Raw genomic sequence first — 26,573 nt, forward strand, 5'->3', positions numbered from 1 at the left:
GGCAGGAGGCAGGCGGGGAGTTGCCACTGTTTGTGTTCCCGCAGCTACGCCGGCACATTGCACGTCGCATCAAAAATTATACATTCATTACTTTCGAAAAAGTAGGTTAGTAACATCACGTGTTCATTCGTTCGTTCAAATTCATCTCTTGAAGTGAATACCTGTGTTAGGGATGTTTAAATGAAGTATACTAACGCTGAGGTTTGTAAAATGTTTCAGAAATAAAACTTTAAAAAATTTTCTTTCTATTTTTAAAAAGCTGTCCACGGGACGTACAGCCTTGCTGCAAGTCAAACATTTAGCCCATTAAATTGATTTTAACGAGTTCCGGCGGCGCTTACTTAGGTCAATTACGTGCAGAGGTCCAAAGATCATCTAAGTTGCAACAATCGAGACTGAGCGCACAGACAGACAGTGGGTAAATTTGATGCAATAGGAAATTTGATGGACTTTTGATTGTTTGAAATGAAGGACGCTTGTTTAAAAGTAATTAATTGAAAAATTTGCTTTCACTCTCTTCTTGAAGTCCTATTGCTCTCCATACAAGCTTACAATATCAAATTAAACCAACCAAACATGTTTAATCAAAATTTTTTAAATTATGAATCGAATTCAAATTAACAATGATGAACTCATTATTTATTGTAACATTCTATATTATATGTAGCAAGACTAAAGATCCTTTATAAAACAAAAAAAACCCTGTGTGGTGGTCCTACGTTTGAGAAATCACAAATTAAACGGGTAGCGAGTTATAACTACAAAGATTTTCTGTGATCATAATAATAATCATCTAGAACCCTTGAACCTTTTACACATTTACATTACCAGAATACTTCTATACAACATTTTTACAAAATTGAATATGGATGGTAACAAAGGTAGAGGAAGGAAGAAAGTATGGTTGAATGAAGTGATGGGTTCCGTGAATTCAGATATGACGCCTAATAGAACCCTATGGAACAACAGCACATACTGTGGGTATGTTGACGATGAATTAAATTGTCTCATGACTTACATTTTATGTCCTAACGTGGCCTATAAGCGTTATTGTGCCTATCTGATTTTCGCAATTTTGGGGCTGATAGATGTGGTGGATTGAAACTAATAATAGAGATAGTGATACACACGTTTAATTTAGACCTATCTTTTTTTAGAGATCTGTGTTTAAACTATGTTACATGACGATTACTTTCTCAACTGTAATTTTCACTCTGAAGGACTAATAAATCAGTTTTTATTAAATAAAACCGGAATCAACGAAGTAGTATCTAAGTTTTAGAGTAAGAGCGCAGTCTTAGAGTGGTTTGCATTAGATTTATGGACTCGATAAGTTATAGATGTGGTATGGAGCTGCGGAGTGCAGAGCACACAGGGATGAGATACTTAACATATCTAGAGGTTCATGCCGGCGGGTCTATTATCTTAAGACAGCTCACACTAATGTAAACTTTATAGAGTACTTTACAAAGTGCATTATTACTTGAACACTAGCCTCTACTTCGAACTATATCTTGTCAACAAACAATTTCGGTACGAACATGCTTGAAATTTAATAATTTTAGCAGTATAAATAATAGTGATTATGGCTTTTGGGAAGTTTTAGAGGAAGAAAGTTAATTTTGAATTAATAAAACGTACAATACTACGTGTTTATCTGCATTTACCAACATAGTAATCTTATCTTGTCGGAAATCAGTAATAAATTTCTGTTCTGTAGCATTTTTGTTATCAAATAATGTAATCAAAACATTTCTATTATTATTATGACGAATACAACTCAAGCCATGGGGAAATAAGAACGCTTCGCGTAAAATAGATCCTCTAGCAACGCAAAATCATAAAACCTCTTGTAAAATAGTCCCCCTTCCCTCTTTCCCCGGCCCGTGGAGAGTCCCTCGGGAATCCCCGTCCTGGCTCCACTATGATAATAAACTCCACATTAAACTATGCCCCTTAATTACCGCAATAAAAACGCTTTTATAAACCGCTAATTTGTTTATTGAGCCGTTTAAACGGAAGTGGATGTTAGGAAGTTTTTAAAACGTTCGAGGAAAGCTTCATAACTCGACAACCGTATAACATGAATGGTTCGGAAAAACTTAAGTTTATAATACATTGAGTTTAAGTTACAAATAACTTTTTAATCCAATCAAACATTTAAATGGTTCTGAAGAGCTGTATTAAAAATAAAATAAAATAAAACAGTACCTTACAATTTTCTGTTTTACTCGAGATAACTGTTACTACGTATATAAAAGTGAAATATAACGAAATTAATTATTTTATAGGTACGTCTGTCTGTTTAGCGTGAAAATATACAGAGTAAGCTCTAGGGTATAACGATAAATTGAAACAGAAGTGAGCATAAACTAAGTAGAGTATGTTACTTGCCTTTTAAGTTACACGAATACGGGAATATGTAAACTATGTCCTATTTAATAATCTAATATTGCTAAGGTTTTGCAATGCATTAACCTAGCAATGATAACATCAAAACGACTAAGAATCGTCAAGCTTTAGTAAAGTTAACGATTACATAGATTGAAATCACTGTGTTAAATTTTATATCTGCTTAACTTAAACAATTAATAAACTAAGTGAAACTTTGATATTAAAGCTTCTAATTAGACATAAATGTTACATACTTTAATTAACATGCATACAAGGAATATAACCGGAAGTGGAATTAATGTAGGTCATTAGAATTTCGGGGGCAGTTTCGGTTGGCGCAGCCGCAGCGCCCCGAGATATGCCTTGAGAGCTTTCAGTCGTTACAGCCGCCCATCTGAAAAGCCTTAAGCACTGGTACATCAACTATATCTATATGTAATGATGAAAACAATTGTGTTACAAACAAATGTACAAAAATCTTTTACTAGATTTTTTTTCTAGTGTTACAAAAATAACTTTATGATAACAATTGCTAACGATTGTATTCCTACAGTATGGATATTGTGCAGTAAACTCGTTAACGAGGATGTTTAATTAATAGGTTATTATCAGTCAAGTTATGTTGCGTCGTAGCACGTACAGAATGCGCTACGAGCGATACGGAGCTCGTAGCATTTCACACGGGTCAGAGGCTTGTGTTAATTTACTTTTGTTACAATGTGAAATTATTACTGTTTGAAAATTATTACATTAATAGTAAGTAAATTAATAAAACAAAAATTAATTGTGTGATATTGCTGAAACAGTATTTATCTTAGTTCATTTTTGAAACACCATCGAAAATCTGCCCTATACTCAAACCAGTAAATTTTAAGTAATGTAACAAAGTGTTTTCAATGTACCAATATTTTAAATTAAATCACATACGTATAATCTCTCTCGTTTTATCGTAATACGACAAAAAATGGTTTCGATTGTATGGTTCGCTCGAAGTTAGTCGGGTTATAAATAGGGCAGAGTCGTCGGCGAGGCCAGAGTAACGCCTCGCTCTATTTCCGGCGGCCGTGACGTCACAGCTGTGACGCAGCACCACTCCCGCCACTCGCACTCATTTTTACAGACTTCAAACACGTAGGAGGTCTAAAACTGTAGTGTTTTAGTAGTAGCTTTACATTTTTTATTAAAATGTAAAATATTCTTTATTACAATGATAGGGGGATAAACCAGTCTGAATTGCTTTATTTCCAATATTATATATGCATTTTTATCAAGGAATATCATACTATAAATGTATATTTTATTACAAATGTAACTGAATTCATTCCAAAATTAATGTAATATGAATAAAGTTAAATTTAAATGGATTTGTAAAGTAAATGATATATGAACGCATGTATGTTTGCATAAAACGAAAACATTTGAGTTAGAAAAAGCCAAACAACACAAAATGCTTTGTTGAAACATTGACTAAATACTGTTGAAAAACATTAAATTTAACGGAGTGTGAATTTGTTACAAGCCAATGTTTTGATTGTCATTTACCAATACATTGGCAAGATATACTTACCTTGAAACAATTAATTGCAATGTATTATTGTAAATTAGTTATCTTACCATTGTTATAAATGTGAAAGTTTAGATGGATAGATGGATGGATGGATGTTTGTTAGAATTTGTAGACTAAACGGCTGAACGGATTTCGATGTCTGGAAGAACACATAGACTATTCACTATTATTTTTTTCAGTTCCACGCGGACGGGTTCGGGGGCGAAAGCTAGTTGTTCATATTTTACTCAATAAACTGGTATCCATTTAAATACTTCTTACTAATATAAATGCAAAAGCTTAAATAGGCTATATGTTACTAAGTACCATTAGAACGGCTAAACTAACGAAAAGCAATAAAATAAAATGTAGATCATAGGCTAGCAATTAAGTTTTCTTTTAAATTCACCGGGCAACAGCTAGTTAGATTAATAAATCACATAATTTAGGTGCGTACGTCCATTACTATTACACATTTACCTCAAATAAAAACGTTACCTTTATATTTCTATTCATAGAATATATAAATGAATTATTATTATCATTATTTTATCGTATTAAAGGTTTACTATCGTCGGTGTGGCAGACACTTTCTCTTTCAACGGACGTCTTCATGTGCGTCTCCACCTCCATCAATGAAGGGTGGGCAACTCATCTGTAGTTGCGGATGTTTGTGGGCAGCGGTCGCTTTCCATTTCAGTGGATTCAGGTGGCCGCTTCCTCGTTTGTCACCTTATATTATAAAAAAATACTTCCTTTTTAAATATTAAGGACCTGTCCCACCACCGGCTCAGATAGCTTAAAAGAGACGTCATTGTCAGATAGAGTACCAAAAAGCTACATTTCCATCACATATTCTATACGTTGGGTTGTTATCAGATATTTTACAATTTTGTGGGACAGGCCCACCTTCCACATGAAGCGTTAAGCTAGCTACAATTTCGTAGACAATCAGCTGTACCGTAGCAATGTCGTAGCCCAATAATTTCTACTATTAATAACAAGGATTCATTTATTGTTAATTTTATTTCTACGACAAATACGTATTCAGTCAGCGATGAAATAAAAAATCGTTCCAATGAAGTTTTTAATAAATTTATTTTGTATAAAAATGACATCGTAGTTTACATTAAGCGACATCAAAGGGATGTGTGCCGCTTTTGTGGAATTAAAGAAGGCATGTAAACACATTTGACACGTCGCGGGACATGTCGGGAGACGGGCCTTTTAGCAAGTAGCTAGCATTCAAATCACGTACAATTTGTTTGCGCGAATGAAGAGTTTTAGCAAAACGAGGCGGCGGCGGCCTGCTGAAAATTGCGGCGCATATTAACAATAATCATATAGCGTAGGTAAACGAAAATAGAAGAAAATTCTCTACATGAGGTTATGATTTTTCATATGATTTAAAATTTTAACATAACAATAAGTTGGTTGCTTATCGATTGTAAATATCTTCAAACACAAAACGACCAAACATAATGTAGTAACGTACTCAGAAATATTAATTAAGTATTAAGGAAAGGTTTAAGTGTAGAATTAATAATTAAATTAAAAAAAAAACAATTTCTGTTCAAACATAATAGAAATGATTGTTATTTAAAATTGGTATGCTCTGGTTTAGAGTTCGTTTTGTAATAATGAAGTGTGCAGAGACACCGCAAGAGGTCGCAGCGAGCACTCGTTATATTTGTATCAAAGTGAATCAATTGAGGCCAATATTGTGATAAAGGAAATTGCATTGTATCCAGCTGCACGCTACAATCTATTTCTGTAAAACACTTAAGGCCGTTTTAAATTGTTTCACTAAGTATTTATGTTACATGCAGTCAACAAAGCTTTATAATTTATAAAAAGTTTTTCATATTCGTAAATATGAAATAAAATTATTTTATAGACGGCCTAGACATTTTATTTACATCTAGCGTTTATCTTTATCTGAGAATGTATTTATCAATAACTTTTTGTAATGTTTTTATGAATCTGTTAATGCAATTTTGTAAAAATCCAGAATAATTAACTAAATCTCTTTAACAATTCAAAACGCAGTTCTTTTAAATAATGTTCGTCACTTATTTGTACATTTCTTTCACCTTTTCATATAAAAATGTCCGCTACATTGAATACATGCAATAAAACACGATCACACTTCTCATGATTGATCACGTGTTACAGGAATATAGCTCATATGGGTATAGAATACATTGCAATTTCCCTTGTGATAAGTCCCAATTGATTTAGTACAAGCGTGTCGCACTGGCAATTGCTACTTGACCTTTATAAGCGCACGCAACGACATCGATTCCTCACTTCGTTACTATTGATACAAGAGAAAGAATTGAATTAAAAATTAAAGATAATTATTGTTTTCCAGTAACAATACCATGCAATCTTGCAAAGAGAATCTATAACAGACACCATAAATGAAGAAGGTCCGGATTGCGCCAAAATAACGAAGAGATTTGCCTTTAATCACCAAGGGAGGGGGCAAATAGAACTATTTTTTCTGTGCGCCCCTTCCCCCACCGAATCCCTTTTTCCCTTCCCATTTTTCATTTGTGCTAAGAGGGAGGAAGACTAAGATAAAGCCTTCGGTATGCATATTCATAAGATGAATCACGAAATAACTGCATCACGCTTGGCTTCTATGTGGTCGTGGTATCGCACCGAGTAAGCCGGTCCATTCGTGCAACAGATATAGCGAGTTCTACACTGTTAATTAAATTTATGAAACTTAGAAAATGTAAAGTTTCTGCTGTTAAAAAGTAACCTTGATTTGCACAAAAATTTGACCTTAAAATAAATTGAGTTAGAGGTCACTTTTATGACAAGTGCATGTCAGTTATTAGTCTCTAATTAAACGTTAGAAAGGTTGACAGCGACATAACAAAGTGGCGCAAGAATAGAGGCTTCACTTTCGTTCGGTGCGGCCGTCGCCCGTGACCCGCACCGTTTGCTATTTCCGTCCGGAATCGCGGGCCTCGTGTATTTTGTCCGTAAAGCGAACCGGACGCGACCGCTCCATTTGAAGAGGACTTTTTATTGTTGATTACATCTGCGAGGTTAATTGCTGACGTTTCTCTGTTATTAGTGTTAGAATTTAAAGCCTTTGCGAGGTAGCAATATGTCATAGTTATTTACTAGAGATGGGCTACGGTTTCCGTGACTATATGTAATATTTTGTGTAAATTTATGCATCGTTTAGGTTAGTGTAGTTATACATATTTAGAGATTTCAATGTTTTCTAGTTTGATTGAGAATTTCATTTTTTTTATATGTTTTCTATTTGTTCATGAAATAATGAATCTAAACTTATATCGAGAAAATAAAACAGAAAAGGGTTAAGTAATGTAACTTCGTTTTTAAATTCATACTAGCTGTCACCCGTGATTCTGTCCGCGTGAAATTAAAAAAGTATGTAATCTATGTGTTACCAAACTATCCACTATATATATGCCTAAAGTTCATCGAGACTCTTTAAGCCGTTTAGGTTTCAAACTCTAACAAATACCCATCCATACAAACTTTCGATTTTATATTATGAGTTGATAAGATTATATGCGTGGGTACAAAAATAGCGCACTCGTGGTTATAACAGTACATTATATTTTACTAGCAGTTGCTGACGACTTTGTCTACGTGAAATTATAAATTGTAAAAAACCTAGTCTATTTTTCTCAGTGACAACGTAGTTTTTTAATGGTGAAAGAATTTTATCAATCGGCCTAGTAGTTTTTGAGTTATTTCAATACATACAAAAATACAATATTTCATTTTTATAATATTAGTATAGATTTGGTGTCTAGAAAGTGTTTATTTCGTACTTCCCCTGAACACAGCTCCGAACATCCAGCCTACAGTATATTTTTGTATCCCCGAAGATGGAGCCCTTCGGGTACCTGCTGTAGTCGCGAATGCGGTAACCTTATTGCCGTTAGGTTATTTTTTAAAGCAATCTATAAGTTTTAGCAAAATGTTTAACTATTTAGTCCAGGCTACAATAAGATTTTGATTCATTGCAGCGTCAATTTAAAACAAAGATGGCGGCGGCGCGGCAAGCGCAGCGCTGTTTATCTTTCTAATCTAGAGAAATGTATCCCGTCTCTATTACCGATGTGTAACTGTAGAGTACGCCTGTGGTTTGAAACGGACTTTACATTTGGTAAAAGAATTTTCTAATAAAATTATCGAAGTTTTATTTGTTTTTGTTTAACCAATTTACCTTTTACCTATGTATGTATATTCGTTTCAAAAACGTTAAAACTTGGTTTAATATCTCCACTAGATATTGTACTAAGGGAAGTTTGTGTAGCTAAATACAGATTTTTCATTTACATAACGATTCTTGAATGCGTCTGTAAGTCATTTTATTGTAATGAAATAAGTAAGTAAAATCTATATTTATATCTACACTATTATAATAAAGCGTAAACATATACTTCTTTGTTGCCTAAGATGACAGCAATTACAACATATTTTAAAAAAAATCTTTTTTTAATAAAAAGCCCTACACTTACGTCAAGTTTTAGGCTATATATTTTAACGCTATTAAACTTAGGGGGTCAATATTTTGGATAAAAGCCCTAATGTGGGAAAGAGACAATAAGTTGCTGCCAACATCAAGGAAACAAGGTTGTCATTATGTCATGTCATTGACATTTGCAATTGATAATTTGACAAAAGTAAAATAAAATGAAATTTTCATAATTTCATGCGGATGAAGTCGCACGGGAACATATAGTATACATGTAAATGTAACTATTAAATGGATTATTATCGCATGTAAATCTTTGTAGATAAAGGGAAGTAATGTATGTAATAAGTAATGATTATTAATAGTTATTAATGTAACGTATCGTATAATAAAGGCAAATAAAATTAAGGAGATACACATCTCAGGAAAAAGGTTCATTATGTAGATTAAGAGGGTAAAGTCGAGGTTGCTATCACCGCCCGTTAATATGAAATGTGAGCCGGACGTGTGTTAAGCAGGCAACACACGTTAGGTTTAATACAACGATATTGACCTTACATGTTTACATGTGCACTACTAAAGGTTATTTTTTTTATAACATAAGGTGGCAAATGAGGAAGCGGCCACCTGAATCCACGGACATGGAAACCGACCGCTACCCATAAACATCCGCAATTGCAGATGCCTTGCCTACCCTTAATTGACGGAGGAGACGCACATAAAAAAGACATTTCCCCTTCCTATGCGTCTCCTCCACCGTCAAATCCACTTTTCCTTCCCATCCTTTCCTCTTAAGAAAAGTGTGGAAAGGGAAAGTTAGGCCTTCGGCACCCACACTCATCAAACAAAACGCGGAACTGCTTCCAATTCACGCCTATTTTCTGTGTGGTCGTGGTATTTCACCAGGCGAGCCTGCTCATTCGTGCAAAGTTGTTAAAGCTGCCTCTACCACTGTTATGCCTGACCGATCTTGCAAAGTTAAACCAATCGTGAAAAACCTAACGTGTGTAGCTTGTATTGTAGTAAAGTTTATACGAGGATAGTTACACATATTTTGCTTTAACTATTGTCCTATCACTGAATAAATATCGGAATTTAAAACAAAACAATAAACTACATACATAAAAGGTTCTACCTAATGTTAAATTGCTATAAAAATGATACTGTAAAAAATAACAAACTTTTACAATTAAAAATAAAACTTTTTACAACACATCCCATTTCTGGCCACTGGGGTCGTAAGAGTGTAATATTAAAAAAAAAACAAGCCGAAAAAATCCAATTATCGCAACGAAAGTGGCTAAGTCGTAAAATAAAAGTCGGTGCCACACGACACGGCCGCAACCGGCCATTTCCCCTTTCGCAAATTTCTGTACTGTTGCGTTTATTACACTTTGCTGTTGTTTCAGACTCAATTCCCGATGAGATCTTTACTTGCGTAAAGCAATAAATTCTTAAGATGAGGTGTCAAAGGCAATATGTTTGGGTCTGACCCTAGATGATTACAAATTAAAACAACTTTGATTCTTAAATACGAAATGATGACTTGTACAATATATTGAACAATGCAGCAGCGGGTAGTGCGCATCTAGGAGTTGTAGCGCTGCTTAGAAGCGTCCCTGAGGGAACGCGTCGCAGGCGCCGACGCGACACAACGCCATCTGTTGGCATCTTTTGCCACCTCTAGTAAAGCTCGGTTTTATTATCACAATATATTAAATATTATCAAAGTGGCTGATAGTTTTCAAGATAGAACGTTAAATGCACAAATACCTTCTTATTTGCGTAAGAATGAAATAAAGCCCATCATTTTACTTAGCAAATTTTAGCTGTTTAATAACGGATTTTAGTAATCAATGTAGATGTCGCTAGGCCTAGATAAAATCATTAAATATGCTTTAAAAACACTTTTTGATTAATTGAATCTAAATTTGGAAATAACCAATTTTCATCATAAACTCCGTCCCAATGGAATTAAAAACAAAACAAAATTGAGTAGCCTATCCATTTTTCCAGACTATGCTCTACGTATATAGTAAAATTTCATCGATATCCTTTTAGTAGTTCAGGTGGCAAACTCTAAAAAACATCCATCCATCCATCTAAACTCTTGTAGTCATAATATTACTAAGATTAATGTAATACACACTTTATAGGACCGGTTAAAACATCTGGTAGTAATAAAATAATTATTATAGCATTAATGTTGGCAACATTGTGGAATCGAATAAATCAAAAGTGCGTTCTATTGTTAATAATTGATTTGGGCACGAGCTTCTGCTATTATTAGATTTACAGACATGCAACCTTCATATACTGAATTAATTGATAAAGGTTTTATAACGATATGAAAATACATTTACATTAAAATAAAAAATACCTAGTTGTTGCCCGTGACGTTGTCCGTGTGAATTTAAAAACAAGTAAAAAGTAGTAGTTTATTTTTAATATTCTATTCTAAATTTCATCTAGATTTATTCTGCCGTTCTGTTTAAAGTATGCGTGTTTCGATAGTGTAGATCTAGGATAAAAAGTATGTACTCATATAAGGCTTCTTATATATACGTGTAGTCATTTTCTTGAGGTTATTGCTTGTACTGGAAGCGTAACTTGCGGTGTGCTTCAATCAGTTAATTAGCAGAATGGTTTCTGACGTCATTGTTCACGCGGGAAACGCTGGCAACACTCGCATACGCCAGAACTGAAGAACAACGGTGACGAAGTGATCTTACAACGCGCATACTTGTCTTATATTATTAAAAACTCTGTATTGCCCAATAAACCATTTAAACCAAACAATTGGTCCTTCGAGTCGCACAAAAGTAATTTTTTATGGTGATTTTAGTGCAATTGAATGGTAGAATATTTCATATTCAAAATGTAGTTCTTTTATAGTTTTATAATTAGCACTCAAAGCATAAAAGAAGTATATAGAATTGTTTTTTACAAAATTTAAAATTGATTTTTTATGTGGTGTGAGATTTGATGTAAGGCTTGTGGAAAAATTATTAGTGTTATTTAAGATTTGTTTAATTTCCAAGTGAATGTAATCTTGTCTTAATTAAATGAATATCGTAATTATTATTTCTTTTATTTGTGTCTATAAAGGTTACCACGTAAATATGAGCAGTATACAGTAAGCAAAATGCATATGCACAAGGAATATAAAATAACTATGTAAAAAAAGCAAAAAAATATCTTTGTTATATGTCTTAGTTACCGTCTTGTTCTTACCAATTCGTGTAAAATTACCGCGAGAGTGAATCCAGTTGAAGTTATTAAAATTGTACCCAAAAAAGCCGTCATAGCGGTAAAAGTGGCCAAGTCGTAAAATAAAAGTTTATAAGCCTGCCGGTCGTCGCCGCGTAGCCGTCTTTTTCGCCAATTTGGATTTAACTCATTGCGTACTTATTTGCTTTGCCGATGTAACCACATTGTTCTGTTACTTTCTAAAATATAATTAACTATATTAAAGGAGTGTGTTTTATTTGTACGTGAGGTAAGTGTTAGGATTAGATCTGGGCCAGCGGGGTAGATTATAGCTTAGTCACCCTAAACTTAGGATACGCGCGCCCCTTAGGTGGACGTATAGGTAATGATGACAAAGATGTGAATAGTGATATCAGTTTTCTCATATTAAAAATCAATAATTTTTCCAAATATAAATATTTCGATATTGAAATTTTTTTTGGCATTGAAAGTATGTAAAGTAGATTTCAGTATATTTTATAGGTCAATTTAAATTTATTCGCCGCCTTATATTTCAGGCAGCTCGCCAAAGCTTATGTTTATTGATACGGTTTTTTATAAACGAGTATTTTGTTCAAAATTGACGAGAAGAGAATTGATTCTGAATGTTTTAGTATTAATTCCTACAGTTACCAGTTTTTATTTAAGTAAAAGACAATCAAAAGTTCAAAAAATAAGTTTCAAATTTGTCAAATTGGTACTTTAATGGCTTGAAGCTGTATGGATAAAGTATTGGTTATTGTACCGCCAATTTCCATACATCGTCAACGTTTTTGTATGATTCGCATCTTTGTGTCACAAGATATTTAATTTCCCAAGGTTGGCAACTCTGTGGACAATTCAAACTTTTTCGTTTTACAAATTTAATTCATTTTTCTGCTCTCTTACAGCAGCAGTCGTAATCGAGTGTTTTTATAGAGAAACTTTTTCTGAGCTGAGTGACAGATGTCGCTGGAGAGATTGCGGTCTATATAATCGTAAATTGAACATGTTTGACAAACGATTAAAAATATTTTAAGTATGAAAGTACGGTGTGTCTTTTTAGCTGTAGAATTACACTGACGGCATTTATAGTATTGTCGTCCCTTATATTCTCTTTGAGAAAACAGAGACGGCAATTGTCAATACAAGTAATATACATAGAATAGAGGGTCTCACGAATATTTACATGACAGTTATAAGAACGTATTCTTAAGGTCATCGATATTTGTGTAAGATTTTTTGGTGTACTTTAACTCCCGGTAACATACAAAAAGTTAATACAAATTTTATCCATACGAGAAGATTATTACGAATGTGGAGGGGATTGCGTGAAAGCTGACATGATCAAGAAGAGAGTGATGACTGAGATGACGGAAGATTATTTGGCGGACCAAAACCCGGTGCGCCGACCCTACGAGAGTAAGATAAGGCAGGGGAGATGATGATGATGATAATAGTGGTGAGCTCTCTGATGATAAGTTTTGCATAAATGTTTTAACCTTGCATAGTCGAGTTCTGTAGCACACACAATTGTACAGTTTTGTCACAAGCTAGGGTTTGCTTCTTAGATTTTAAACTAACCTAACGTGTATAGTCACGTCTTAGGTCATCTCATAACGATTGTTATATGTTTGTTTTCTACATAAATCGAAGTAAAGCGCATAGTAAAGTCAGATTAAAAATCAATGCTTTATATAAATGTTGTAGTTAGTGAAGGAAAGGTCCGCGGCGAGCGCGGGCCGTGTAATGTTTGCCCTGGGGAGCGGTCCCGGGCAATGCTTAAACTGTCGTTAAGTTTTAATCCAGGATGTAACATAGATTATCCTGACTAATTTTATCTTAATCTGTTCCAGAGTTTAGATGTAATTAAAGAACAAATATTTCAAATAATGGAGATATCTGTTAAATGTTTTTTTTTGACAGACTTCCCAAAAGAAGGAGGTACTGAAGTCGTCTGTATATTTTTTTTTTAGTGTTACGGCATAACTCCGCCGCTAGTGGACCGATTTTGATAAATTTTTTTTTATCCGAAAGGTAGTGCTTGCAGGTGGGTCCCGTTTTTTTGTTTGATTTTTGGAGTATAACTATTACGTAGTTAAAATAGTTTTTATATTACGATTTGAGTGTTGGAAATATCAGCGTGTTAAAAATGAAAGTTCGTTTCTGTTTAATATGTAAAACCGTGATAACTTTATAATCTCGCTTTGGGCAGGCGGTCTCCGGGCCGTTGAATAAAAATGTAAAAAGAACGGTGCGAAGGATTTAGGACATTCTATCCGTCATGAATTTGCTCAGACTCGATGAAAGTCGTAGTATATTTTTAAACTTTTTTAATGTTACCAGTGATATTCATTCATTTTAAAAGATTTATAATGCCCTTTTATTATTATGTGAAATCATTCCATGTTAATTTAAATAATTCAATGTCGAGATATTAAAGTATTTTAAATCATAATTCAATTTATCTGTCGGGAATCCAATCTATTATTCACACATCTTAGTAATATTATAAATGCGAAAGTTTAGATGGATGGATGGATGGATAGATGGATGGATGTTTGTTAGCGTTTGTAGCCTAAACGGCTGAACGAATCACTATGAAATTTGGCTTAGGTTTAGAGCATAGTCTGAAAGAACACATAGGCTACTTTTTATCCCGGGAATAGTTACGGTTCCCGTGGGATTCAATAATTTAGTTTTTTAATGTTTACTCGATCATTCTGCAACGGATCAACATATCTTATTGAAATTTGGCACAAATATAAAACAAAGTATGGAGTACACATGGGATAAGCTTCATCCCCGAGAAATGTCCTGTTCCCGAGGGATACGTAACTTTTTGTAATTTATATAGTTTGTATGTTTTCTAATACTACGCGGACGAAGTCGCGGGCAACAGCTCGTTTATTATAAGTAGAAGTATAGCTACGAGTTCTACGATTACTTCTACGAAATGCTACGAGGTATGTTTTTGGCCAGTATAATTTGAGATATATATGTATTACGTAACAAACGATGTTTACTCGTAAAACCTGTATATGTAAACATTTCAACATGTCTTAGAAAAATGGCTGTGATTAATGTTAGCAACGAGATCTCGTAAATGATTCCGCCTTTAAAGTAACGACGGCTGTAACATTGACGACCCGACCGATGATATACGAGTTTAGACCTTAAAGCGTGGTAATGGGGTTAAAATTGCAGTAACAAGAGATACTAGGAATCAAATTCCCGAGGTAACAAGATCAGAGAGCGATGTGTGTTTAAAACGATACAAGATTGTTTCTTAAAGTTAATCCGAAGGCTTTAGGATAAAATAGACAGCGTGTTTTAAAAATAAATAATCATCAAAAAGGCAACAAAATTGAATACACCACATTACCAATTATTACCAAAAAAATGGTCAAATGAATAAATATACATTAAAAGAACTTAAGTAATTAAGTTCAGGTTAAATCGGTAGTAATATGGGTAGATATTTAGTATCTGTACTATTAACAAGTCGAAGGAAATCAATTCTGTGACTGTCGGAATCAAATTAAACTGGACGCTAGCGTTTGAGTTCTTAGTTTGATTCTCTATCTACGTCTTAGTTTGAAGCTGATATTTATCTAGATGTTAAATTGAAACCGATGTGACTAGTTCCTTGTTAACTAATCTGTATCCATGAATTTTATTTAAATACCTTAGAAGTAAGGTTAATCTTACTTGTAAGGAGCTTAGTTGTCCATGAAAAGGTTGCTTGATAAAATATCCATTTTATGTAAGTGCACTATTATTTTATTATTTTCATTGTTTCTCTTCTGCGTGATTCTACGACACACATAGAGTATATATTTTGTAGTTTTACAAAACTATTTAAGTACTACTAAACCAGCTTTAATGTTTAGTTCTAAGCGACAGTTTCATCTTCAGTAAGTTAGTAATAACTGAGTAGGCTTTATGTTTTTTGTAACTATTTTGATCTTGACTGTTATCGCTTTTTTTGTTTAAATGAAAAATGAATTCTTGTTATGTGTGTTGAATATGGGTCCAGGTATACCTCCTTGCGGCACTCCCATTTAATAATTCAGACGGCAGTAATTTATTCACATTAATTATTATCAAGAGGTTAAACTTTTGATTTATTCGTTTGGGAATTGTTGCCAAGTAAGGTTTCAGTAATTGTACATTAATTATTATTTTATTAGCGCCGGTGCTCGCTGCGCGCGATATTGTTTATATTGTGATTAATTACTGGGAAGTTATTATTTGTTACTTCGAGTTCGGATTCTTTCCAATTTGGCATCGCGCCATTGCAGCGCATCAAACTGTGAATTTATAAGTGTATTTGTTTTATTGAATACTAGTTTTGCTTGCGATTTTGTTCGCGAGGAATTAACCCGCTTTGGAGTCCTTAGAAAAACTACCAAAAATGGAATCGAAGTAAACGAGACAAGTCAAATACAAAAACATGAATTACAAGTTACAATTTTTATTTTCTCTGGTTCCTTACATCTATAAATAAATAACAAAAATGTAATACAAAACTCGGCTCATCTATTATCTACATTGTAGAAATCGTCATAAAAGTATGTTCCACGTTTACGCTCAAAAGAAACATGGCTGAAGAGGCTTCATACGAGATGGGCACTTCAACTTCCCGGACCAATGTCTCTCCCCTTCCCATTATGAAAAACGCATCAGATACTACCACTGTTATAGTACCTCTGGGATCAATTTAAATTGTTCCTTATTGCAATCGCTTCTGTACGACACGCCCGGAACTCGCGTCTCAATTTATACTGGACGAGTAAGGCTATAAAGTTAGAAGTTTAAAAAAAGATTGGAGCCATTTGTTACGAGGATTCTGCCCACTTTAACGCGCGTCACATCGTTTTTTTTTTAAATAAGTGTATAGATTTTAATGGAAACTAAGAAGAAATATAGAATTTATTATAGTCATAGAGCATAAAATAAATTTGAATTTTTATTTAAACAATGTTGTCTAGCTTTTTGTTACAAGGCTAAATATGATCAGATGCAATAAGTCTATTAATAGTATTATTATCATCTCCCCAACTTTTACCCTACTCCCGTGGGTCGGCGTGATAGGTTTTTGTCCTCCACATAACTCTATCATCCGTCATCTCAGTCATCACTCCCTTCTGATCATGTCACCTTTCACGCAATTCATCCATCTCTTTCCTAGTCTACCTCTACCGTTGTACCTTCACACTATCTAGCATCAATAATTAAAAAATATTTTGTAACCTTATTCCGCTATAAATAACGTAGCTCGAAATTGTCCAATATTATTCGCGTAATGGAGAATAATCGACGGCAATTGAGAGTAGAAACTTTAACCAGGGCGAAGACAATATTTCAAATTTATTCATTTTGTTGTTGCTCACGAATTTATGACATAATTTGTCGAGCAATATTTACGAACATTAAACAAGTTTAAACTGCCTTTGTAACAAGACTCCGGGGCGGCTTCGGTTATGACTTTTATATTCATTTTGTGATACGTAATAGACTTCCTCTATTGCTGATGGTATGATAATGTGTTCCTTTTAAAACTAAAGTTTACTTGATACTACAAAATCTCCTAAATACACTTTGTGATCCGATATTTGCAATATAGCCAGTATTCTATAAAAGATTTGTTGTGAAAATCCACAAAATTTTCTTTACAATATGACGAAAATACTTTAAGGCGGTAGTCGACCTTTTAGATTGGGCGGATGAGGAACGTAACTCGTGTAGAGCCGGCATAAATCTACATGTATCTGTTCAATGCGAATAATTTACAACTAAACTGCGAAGTGTTTGTAAACGGATCATACCATTTATGTCTTAAACATAGTAATATTTATTTACGAAATATATAGATTTTTTAATTGGTCAGATTATGGACGTCGAAGATTACCTCGATAATCCATGATATGTCTGTCCTCTTCTTGAAAAATGGTTTAATTATAAACAGACTCAAACCCTCAACCTACATTTCACAGTTTATTTTTTAACATCTATTAGTGTGCGAAAGGTTTAATGTTGTATGTAATTGTAAATTCTGTTTTAAAAACAAATTTTGTCGAGTAAACCAGCGTGCATTGAGTCGTCTAAGTAGAATCTTCAACAAACTGAACTTTTACGAAGGTAAGGTTCAGATATATGTACATCAAATGTACTGATATATTGACGTTGAAGATATGTTGGAGTTTTTAATGTTTTAAGTGTATAAGATTTTTTAACTATTGTATTAATGATTACAGTACAGAAAACATCCATAATGTTTAATTTAAAATGTTAACAACTTTTGTTAGGCATTTTAAAATAAGGATGTAGACTCTTAACATTTGATTAAGTTATACTTAAATGTTAAATCTTTTGACATAGTTTACTTAAACTGAGGTTCGTGTAAAGATGGTACTTTCGTGTGACCGACATCAAGTAACCCCATCCTTTTACATGAACGGTAATAGAGCGGGCGGCTGCAGGGTTCAAATTAAATTGGTCGTTATTCTTCGAACAATGTACTTTTCACTTTTCTTTATGGGAAACCTTTGTTAAGGGAAACGTAAAGGTTTGTGAAGGGCTGCCAACTTATACGTGAAAGTTAAAGAAATCTGATTGTTGAGAATTCTCCGAGTCAAGATAATATCGTTGGAAAGTTTATCGTGTGAACTTTGAGGTTTGAATTATTGATAAGTAAAACTTAGGGTTTTCATAAACTAATAAGAAATTAAAAGAGAAATATTATTTATAAACTCACATTTATTTTTAGTATGGTTTGACAATGTTAGTTAAAATCATAGATTACAAATGCTTCTAGATTTTATATTGATTTCGGCAGTAATACAACCGTGGGCTATTTCCTTGTTTTATTTAATTTGGTGGAATCTTATTTAAACTTAATGTTATAAAGAGAAAAGATTTGTATTTTTGTATGTATTGAAATAACTCAAAAACTACTGGGCCAATTTTAAAAATTCTTTTACCGTTGGAAAGGTAATTTATCTGTGAGTAACACAGGCTATATTTTTTTTTAATTTCGAGAGAGAAGTCGCGAGAAACAGCTAGTATTTTCTACTTCCATACCATACTATCTATTATAAACAATGGAATTTTTATCATACTATGTTCAGTTGTTTGACATAGTGCTCTGATGTCGTTGGAACAATTCAACGCTGATCACCAATGCGATTGATTCGTTCGACTGTGAAAGTCGAAACATCCTATAGTTCAACTTATGATGACTTAAGTGTAAATATAATTTAAAATTATTTTTCACGTCTGAAGTATTAAAAACCCTCTCAATCCTTATTATCAAAAGAAGCTTTTTGATATACCTTTTTAACTTTTTCCCGAGCTAGTTATGTAACAGAGAACGGCTGATGCTGAAAGCTAGCTTCAACTAAGTTGTAAAACGCTAAGCACAACGAGTGTAACTTAAAACATTAATTAGGGTTAAACTCGTTACCCTTTCTTTACATCCACTTAGCATAGTTATTATAGTGACCTAGTGCTTAGTTCATAGTTAAGGTTAATGAGTAAGCCATAAGTTACTTAACTTGGATTAGTTTATTTTCTACATGTTAATAAAAATTGCGTTATTTTCGTATAGTTTTTGATAGTGGAATTCGAGAACGTTCTCTTTGTTTATTGACTATGCATGTTAACCATTCGTACATGCAATGCGGTACACGGTCGTATGTTCCCGTTATTGGCCGGTTAGTCTGTCACATACAATCGTGTAGTTGCGGCGTCGCTTGCTTTCCCCAACAAGTGGTTGTTTGTAAGATATCAAACGCATTTTGATCCGTTAGTTAACTTGCGCTTAGTCGTAGTAAATTGTTACGACGTACTCCTAAATAAAAGTAAGAAGTTTTAGAATGAAATATCAATATGGCGTGAATGGTTGGATGTTACCTTAGAACTACATAGATAAAGTGTACAAGTGAATTATTCCTCTCAAGAATTTCTAGAATCCTATCCAACTAAGCTTTGAACATTTAATTGAACAATCTCTTTATAGTTTAACATTCCGATCTCGAAGAATTAAACAACTGAAACACGACAATATCGAATGCCTGATAGTGGGTTCAATCTCGTCACCGAATTCCTTAACTGGCTCAAAGTGCATCGGAGATATGCGGGCTCTAAACTTTCACCACGTCCAAGAATTTCGAATGCAACGTACTGACGTCGACTTGCGTGATTATAACTTGCATGTTTAGATGAGATATATGTTAAAAATGTTAAAAAAAAATTTAAAGAAAATTGCTATCTACAAATATGCTTTGAACTGAAGTTGGCGACTCTTATAGATTTTCAATATCATATTTGCTGTTGCTATGTTATTCAGAGATAACACAGTTTGTAGCACAAGCTGCTGAACGGATCTCGATTAAATTTTTACATAGATTTAAGGTATAGTCTGGAAGAACACATAGGCTAGTTACTTTTATTTTTTCAATCCATGAGGATGAAGTCGTGAGCGGAAGTTAGTTTTCCAATAATAAAAATATACTTGAATGTTGTAGGTAAACAAACATGATCGTTTCTCTTATGTTTGTTTAGTAGTAACGTGTACCAGTTATGTATTAAATAACGATGAACAAATAAATGTAGCAAACGCAAATAAAATCGTGTATGAATATTCTTGCGGTGCTCATGTGTAAGTAAACAAAACAGAATAAAAATATGGCGAATGTTTGATAAGGTTTTTTTCATTTAACTCAGTCATAGGAATAATTTTATGCAGCAGCAGAATGTTTAAGGGTAAGGTACGTAAAGGTCTTGTGTTCGAAAATTGTGCACCATAGTTTTCATCGAAATTTTACTAAACTCTTATCTTTAGTTTTATTTTAAACTAACTTTCGCCCACGACTTCATCCGCGTGGTATTAAAAATACAAAACCAAGTATCCTATGTGTTCTTCAAGACTATCCTCTATATGTATGCCGAATTTCGTTGAGATCCGTTCAGCAGTTTAGGCTACAAACTCTAACAAACATCCATCTATCCATCCATCCATCCTTCTAAACTTTTACATTTATATTAGTACGATTTAACTGTACAGATCAACTGTTATGTTAGCACAATGTTGTTAAAACTAAAAAGGAATATATAGGCATTTTATTTCTAAAAATCATAAACAACATTAAACTTTAGACATTCAAGAATGCCCTAAAAATGTATTAATTACATTTGCTAGTGTAAAATACAAAGAATACGAAACATGTTACAGAAAGAATAATTTACAAACGTCATGCGCTCAGTTATTCGGAGCCTTTTGCTTTAGAATAAACAAAAGGTTGACGAAGGTTCATTCAGTTTTTTCAACACTTTTATACAAACAAGTGAATTACTTTTGAACTGTATAATTACAATTCACAATTAACTTATTCAAATATTAATTTAATGTTTGTTATGACTATTAGGTTATTTTTAATATTTTTTAAACAAATCAACATCAATCTGTGACATAAAACTGTATATGATCTACATTAAAAAAAATAGGAGTGTCTGTAATATCAAACGAAAAATTCCAAATTTCGGGGAGTTGATGTATTTGCGTTGCTGATAACGAAACTCCCACTTAAAATTCCTTTGTCTGTCTGTCCGCAAGCCGCATTTGTTCCGGCAACCTTCGAAACGGCTGGGCCGATTTCGACAGGACTTTCACTGAAGGGTAGCTGACATTGACGGGCATATTATAGGCTATTTTTTTATATTAATATTGCGTGGACCAAGTCGCGGGCAACAGTTAGTTCTGTAATAAAAAACACAATTAGATCTCTATGTGTAAAAATAATTTTGAAGCTGTAAAAGTATCTTTATTTATTATTTATTTTCTTAATGTATAACTTAAAGTATGATTTGATCATTTTTTATTACTAAATTTGGATTAACATAGAAATTTAGATTCACGTCAAAAGTAGACCCAACTACAGAAAACTTGTAAGTTTTAGATCCACCTGCATTATGTAAGCGGCGGGCTTTTGAAGGTAGTTTAACAGATATAGCAAGTTGTAATGGCGGGAAAAGTTGGGAGCCCGCATGTCTTGCACTACGAGATGATTACACACTGCCGCCTTAAGATGAACTTTGAATTTTAATTAAAAATAATTCATTACGTTAAATAGAAATTACAAAGAAAAAAGGGAAATTATAAATGTACAGTGTAATAAAATTAATTGAATGTGTATGGAACATTGTACAATATAGTTTAGTAGCACAGCAAAAATTGCCTTTCAGAAGTATTAATTTTGTCGAACACAAATTTCTCGAATTGTGGTAAATCCATAAACTGTATTTATAGGTTTATCTTTTATTTTTTCCAAACATAAAACAGCAGAAATTCAAGGTTGTGATATGCAAATCGTATGTCCAAAGCCACACTAGCGCTTAAAAAACGCAAGCGAAGGCACGACGTAGCCACAATGGAGAGCTTAACAAGCGGGACCAATAGCCCGGTAACCGAGCGCGCAAATCTCATGCAGATTTATGCCGGCTGCATAAATACGCCGCTCCTGTAGGCCCTCGCCTTTCAACGGAATTGTGCCACGCATTCGCTGCACGCTTGCTGTTAGCATACGCCGAGTGGCTCAGTGACTCAGTAGAACATTGACTAAGTATCAGGGGCTTGGTGACGCAGTGATTACTAGCTTAGCGAAATTACTTGCGTAACTTAGTTAGTTCTTTACTATCAGAAACTTAATAACAAAAACAGTGTTTCAGGAGTTTTGCAATAAAAATGTTGCTTGCATTTATACTAATATTATAAAATGGGAACATTTTTATTTTTAGATCTACAAGACCGATTTCAAAAATTCTTTCACCATTAAGATACGTTACCAGTGAGTGACATAGGATACGTTTTTTTATTGTTCTTAAATTATTAAATGAATAGAGTAGAATTACGATTTTATAAGCAAGGATTTCAAAATACATGCGTCGTACACAAAGTGTAGTAATACACAAACATACAAACACATACAAGGAGTACGTCAACCCCTTTTGTGTCAAGGGTTACAATATGTACAGCGCGACGTTTACAAAGACACGCTGAGTTTTTATGTGTGACGCGTGTGATATGAGTCAGGCGAGTCGGTTTCGGGCTCGAAATGTTACAGTAAAAGCTATGGATTCATTCATTAACTTTTCACAACTAGGTATCCAGTTTGTATTTAGTAGATTAAAAAATAAAAATATAGCCTATTACTCACTGATAACGTAGCTCTTTAACAATGAAAGAATTTTTTAAATCAGTCCAGGAATTTTTGAATTATTTCAATAAATACAAAAATAGAAAACTTTCCTCTTTATCTATACTATTATAATAAAGCGTAAACACACACTTCTTTGTTGCCTAAGATGTCAGCAATTACAGCATATTTTTAATAACTCTTTTTATTTTTAAAAGCCCTACACTTACATCATACCTTAGGCTATATATTTTCACGCCATTAAACTTAGGGGGTAAATATTTTGGATAAAAACCCTAATGTGGGAAAGAGACCATAAGTTGCTGCCAACATCAAGAAAGAAAGATTGCTAAGGTTTGTCATGTCAAGTCATGTCATGTCATTTTGACATTTGCTATTGATAATTTAACAAATGTAAACAATAAAATAAAGTGTTTATAATTTTACGCGGATGAATCCGCACACAACCAGCTGGTAATGTTATATAGACTACAGATAATAACATCTTCAACACATTCGCTAACTTTTAACATAGGATAGTTAAGTTAAGTTTTTCTTGTAATAATACTAATAATAGTATTATAAGTCCTATTGGTCGGTCTGATTAACGAAGTAAAGAAAGTATTGATTAAATGTAGTTAATGAATTATTAAAGAGATTCTTTGTTTTGTTTAAAATCTAATCTAATGATCTAATCTAGTAACTCGGTGTTATTTAATTATTCAATCACCATAATTGAAAAAAAGTGAAGCAAAAATCAGCGGATTGCAAAAGGGACTAGCTGCTCGCAACTTCGTACGAAAAGTAAAAAAAGTAAAAACCATGGCCTATGTTATTCACATATAACTTCCCTAATTTTTTTTAAATCGACCTAGTAGTTTCTTAAATTATTACAATACATACAAAAATACAAATCTGTCCTCTTTATAATATTAGTATAGATAATACCATTGTAGTGTACTTATTTACATATTTATTTATCTATCTATTTATTACACTACATTTATTTATTTATCATTTATTTATAATATTACATTCACGCATTCACACATAAACATTCACAACTCACAACATAACATCACATTCATAACTCACAAACACATTTCAATTTATATATTTTATATGGCAAAACTTTATACATACAGACAGACACGCACACTCCACATTCACACTATATAATTTCAACGCGCTGCAGAGCGCCGCCCGCGGCGCGTACGCACAACGTGCAACTGCAAATCATGCACCGCGCCGCGCCGGCCGGCCAACAGTCGCCTCGCGCTGCTACACTGTGCTGACACCTCGCTCGTTTGCCCTCTCGCCCGCCATTTTGTTTACGTATTTTCTTTCTTTATATTGTTTCATATCGTTTTGTGTTAGTTTTTAATTTGTGTACGTTGCATCGTACGTTATATCGTGTATGTGCACAAATAAACTACATAGTGGTTTACCTCTAAAATTGGTGACCCCGAACAAAGAACACGTAAGTCGTTACTGTATTACTTACAAAATGGAGGACGCGCAGGACGCGCGTATACCATCGGCGTGCGACAACGAGATCGCCGAATTAAGGCAAATGATTGCATTGTTAACGCAACAGATTGACATACAATGCTCTGCCCCCGACTCCACCTGCCGACATCGACAACACAGTCAGGAGCATACAGCATTGAAGCACCGACGTCAGCAGCATCGCGCTAAAATACAAAAGCGCCAACAGCAACCTGCTCCAGCACCAGCTGAGCCAGCAATCTGCTGGTATCACTCCAAATACCAGGACAAGGCAGTGAAGTGCGTCCAGCCGTGCACTTACAAGCCCGACACCACCTCGACGATGGCAACAGACGGTTGCCCACCTACAGGTCGCCTCTTCGTGACCGACCGCCGCAGCAACACCCGCTTCCTGGTGGACACCGGAAGCGACATCTGCGTCTACCCTCGCGCGGCGCTTCGCGAGCGCCGGCAGAAAACAAATTTTGTGCTCAGTGCGGCTAATGGAAGTGACATAGATACCTACGGCTTTATTGACCTGTGTCTAGACTTAGATTTAAGACGTAATTATCAGTGGGTTACGCTAAATTTAGCAAACAAGGCGTCGTAAAATCCGCATTCACTAACAATTCGACTGAACTGCTACAGTGTCCGCGCCATCGTAAACACACAATAAACCATGTTGTATGCAACTTATGACGGCGACAAACTCATAAATTATTCAAACAACGAAATCATATATTTATTTAATCTTTGTAATATTATAAATGCAAAAGTTTAGCTGGAAGGATGGACGGATGGATGTTTGTTAGAGTTTGTAGCCTAAACGACTTGATGGATTACGATAAAATTCGCCATAAATAAATTAAATAAAAATGGAAAACGCATAGGGTACTCACTCTTGTTTTTTTAATACCACGCGGACGGAGTCGCGGGCGAAAGCTAGTTGTTAATAATTTGGACTATAGTGTGACAAGTGCATCTAATCTCGAGATTATAGGGACTAGGAACAATTAGAAAAACATTTTAAATATACTATGAATTAATGCATTGCGTAGCTACAGTTCTATGCCTGCACAAATCATAGCTACGTACACACTTAATGCTCTTAAATCACTGCTTAAGGCTTTCGTGTTTCTATTGTATTAAATATTAAGCATTAACAATAATTTATGTAAAATAATGAATTACATCAAATTGCAGTGAACATTGTAAAATGCATCTCTGTAGCTTGCACACAGCCTGTTAAATTGTTACGCTCGTGTCGCTAGGTTTACGACGTGGTGACGCGGGATCACGACGCCTGTCATGGCGCGCTTTATGACGTCATCACACATGTATGACGTACATTCAGGTGGTTAGATTGTACATTATTTAATTTGCAGATTTTCTTCAGTAGTGGCAGTGACTCATACTATCGATCTATGCGAAGAACATGTCTTGTCTCTAGAATTGTAACTCTTTAAATCTGATTAATGTAAAGTGAAAAATATTGCCATGTCATAGATTAATGTCGTAAATTATTTTGTTTGCTACAAGTGATTTGACCTAGGAATAGATGCATAAGGGGAAGTATTCCTTTCAGTGCGTTCCCTCTTACGTCGCTTAAAGGTAGGCAATCTGCTTTCTATTCTGAAAATCTTTGCTATTCGATAATTCAGGCGCCCCCTTGGCTGTTTTCTACTTAAAACAGTCTCCAAGGAATGCTTTGTGAGGATTTTTTAAAATGTTAACCACATAAATCTTAACCGCTGTAAGAGATATATCTTAAAGGCGACAGAGATTAGTTGTTTTATTCTGTCCGTTGTCCTGCAAGTTGCAGTCGATAAACATAAATATATCGTAGAGAGTCAAGGGGCGCGAATACGACCGCGTTCACGTCCCGACCGCTACGTTTACGACCAGCTTAATAAAACTAGTTCGTAAACGACAATAATATTATCCGTTTCATTGCCTACTTTAGCGTGCGTTCGCACGGGCAGACTTTGTACGCCGCGGTAAAGTTCAAGGTCAGCAGACTTTTTACGCCCATGCGATAGGTGTTCGTACGAGCGTAAAAAAAACACTTTTGAATCGTACCTCGTGTCAGTAGGACGTGTATATGGTTTCTGTTAAATTACTAGGCCAAGCCTAAAACTGGCGACTGAATCCGATGTCACGTAGTTAGAGAGCAAACTAAAAGAAGACAGTACATTTTCTTTAAAACTAACATAATTAATATATTATGTAGAAATTTATTTATTAG

At 34.2% G+C, this 26,573-nt stretch overlaps 1 protein-coding gene across 1 annotated transcript; it reads left to right on the forward strand.

Annotated features, from left to right (window-relative positions):
* Positions 1–23,838: 23,838 nt before the first annotated feature.
* LOC106103646 lies at positions 23,839–24,938 on the forward strand. Its single transcript, XM_013283452.1, has one exon. It carries the CDS (start codon positions 24,258–24,260, stop codon positions 24,936–24,938), a length of 681 nt encoding a protein of 226 aa, XP_013138906.1. The 5' UTR covers positions 23,839–24,257.
* The last annotated feature ends 1,635 nt before the right edge of the window (positions 24,939–26,573 follow it).

This window comes from Papilio polytes, unplaced genomic scaffold (genome assembly GCF_000836215.1).
Source record: "Papilio polytes unplaced genomic scaffold, Ppol_1.0 DF824270.1, whole genome shotgun sequence".
NCBI lineage: Eukaryota > Metazoa > Arthropoda > Insecta > Lepidoptera > Papilionidae > Papilio > Papilio polytes.

Coding starts and splice junctions, on each gene's coding strand:
- LOC106103646 (XM_013283452.1), top strand. CDS start 24,258: ATGTGCACAAATAAACTACATAGTGGTTTACCTCTAAAATTGGTGACC.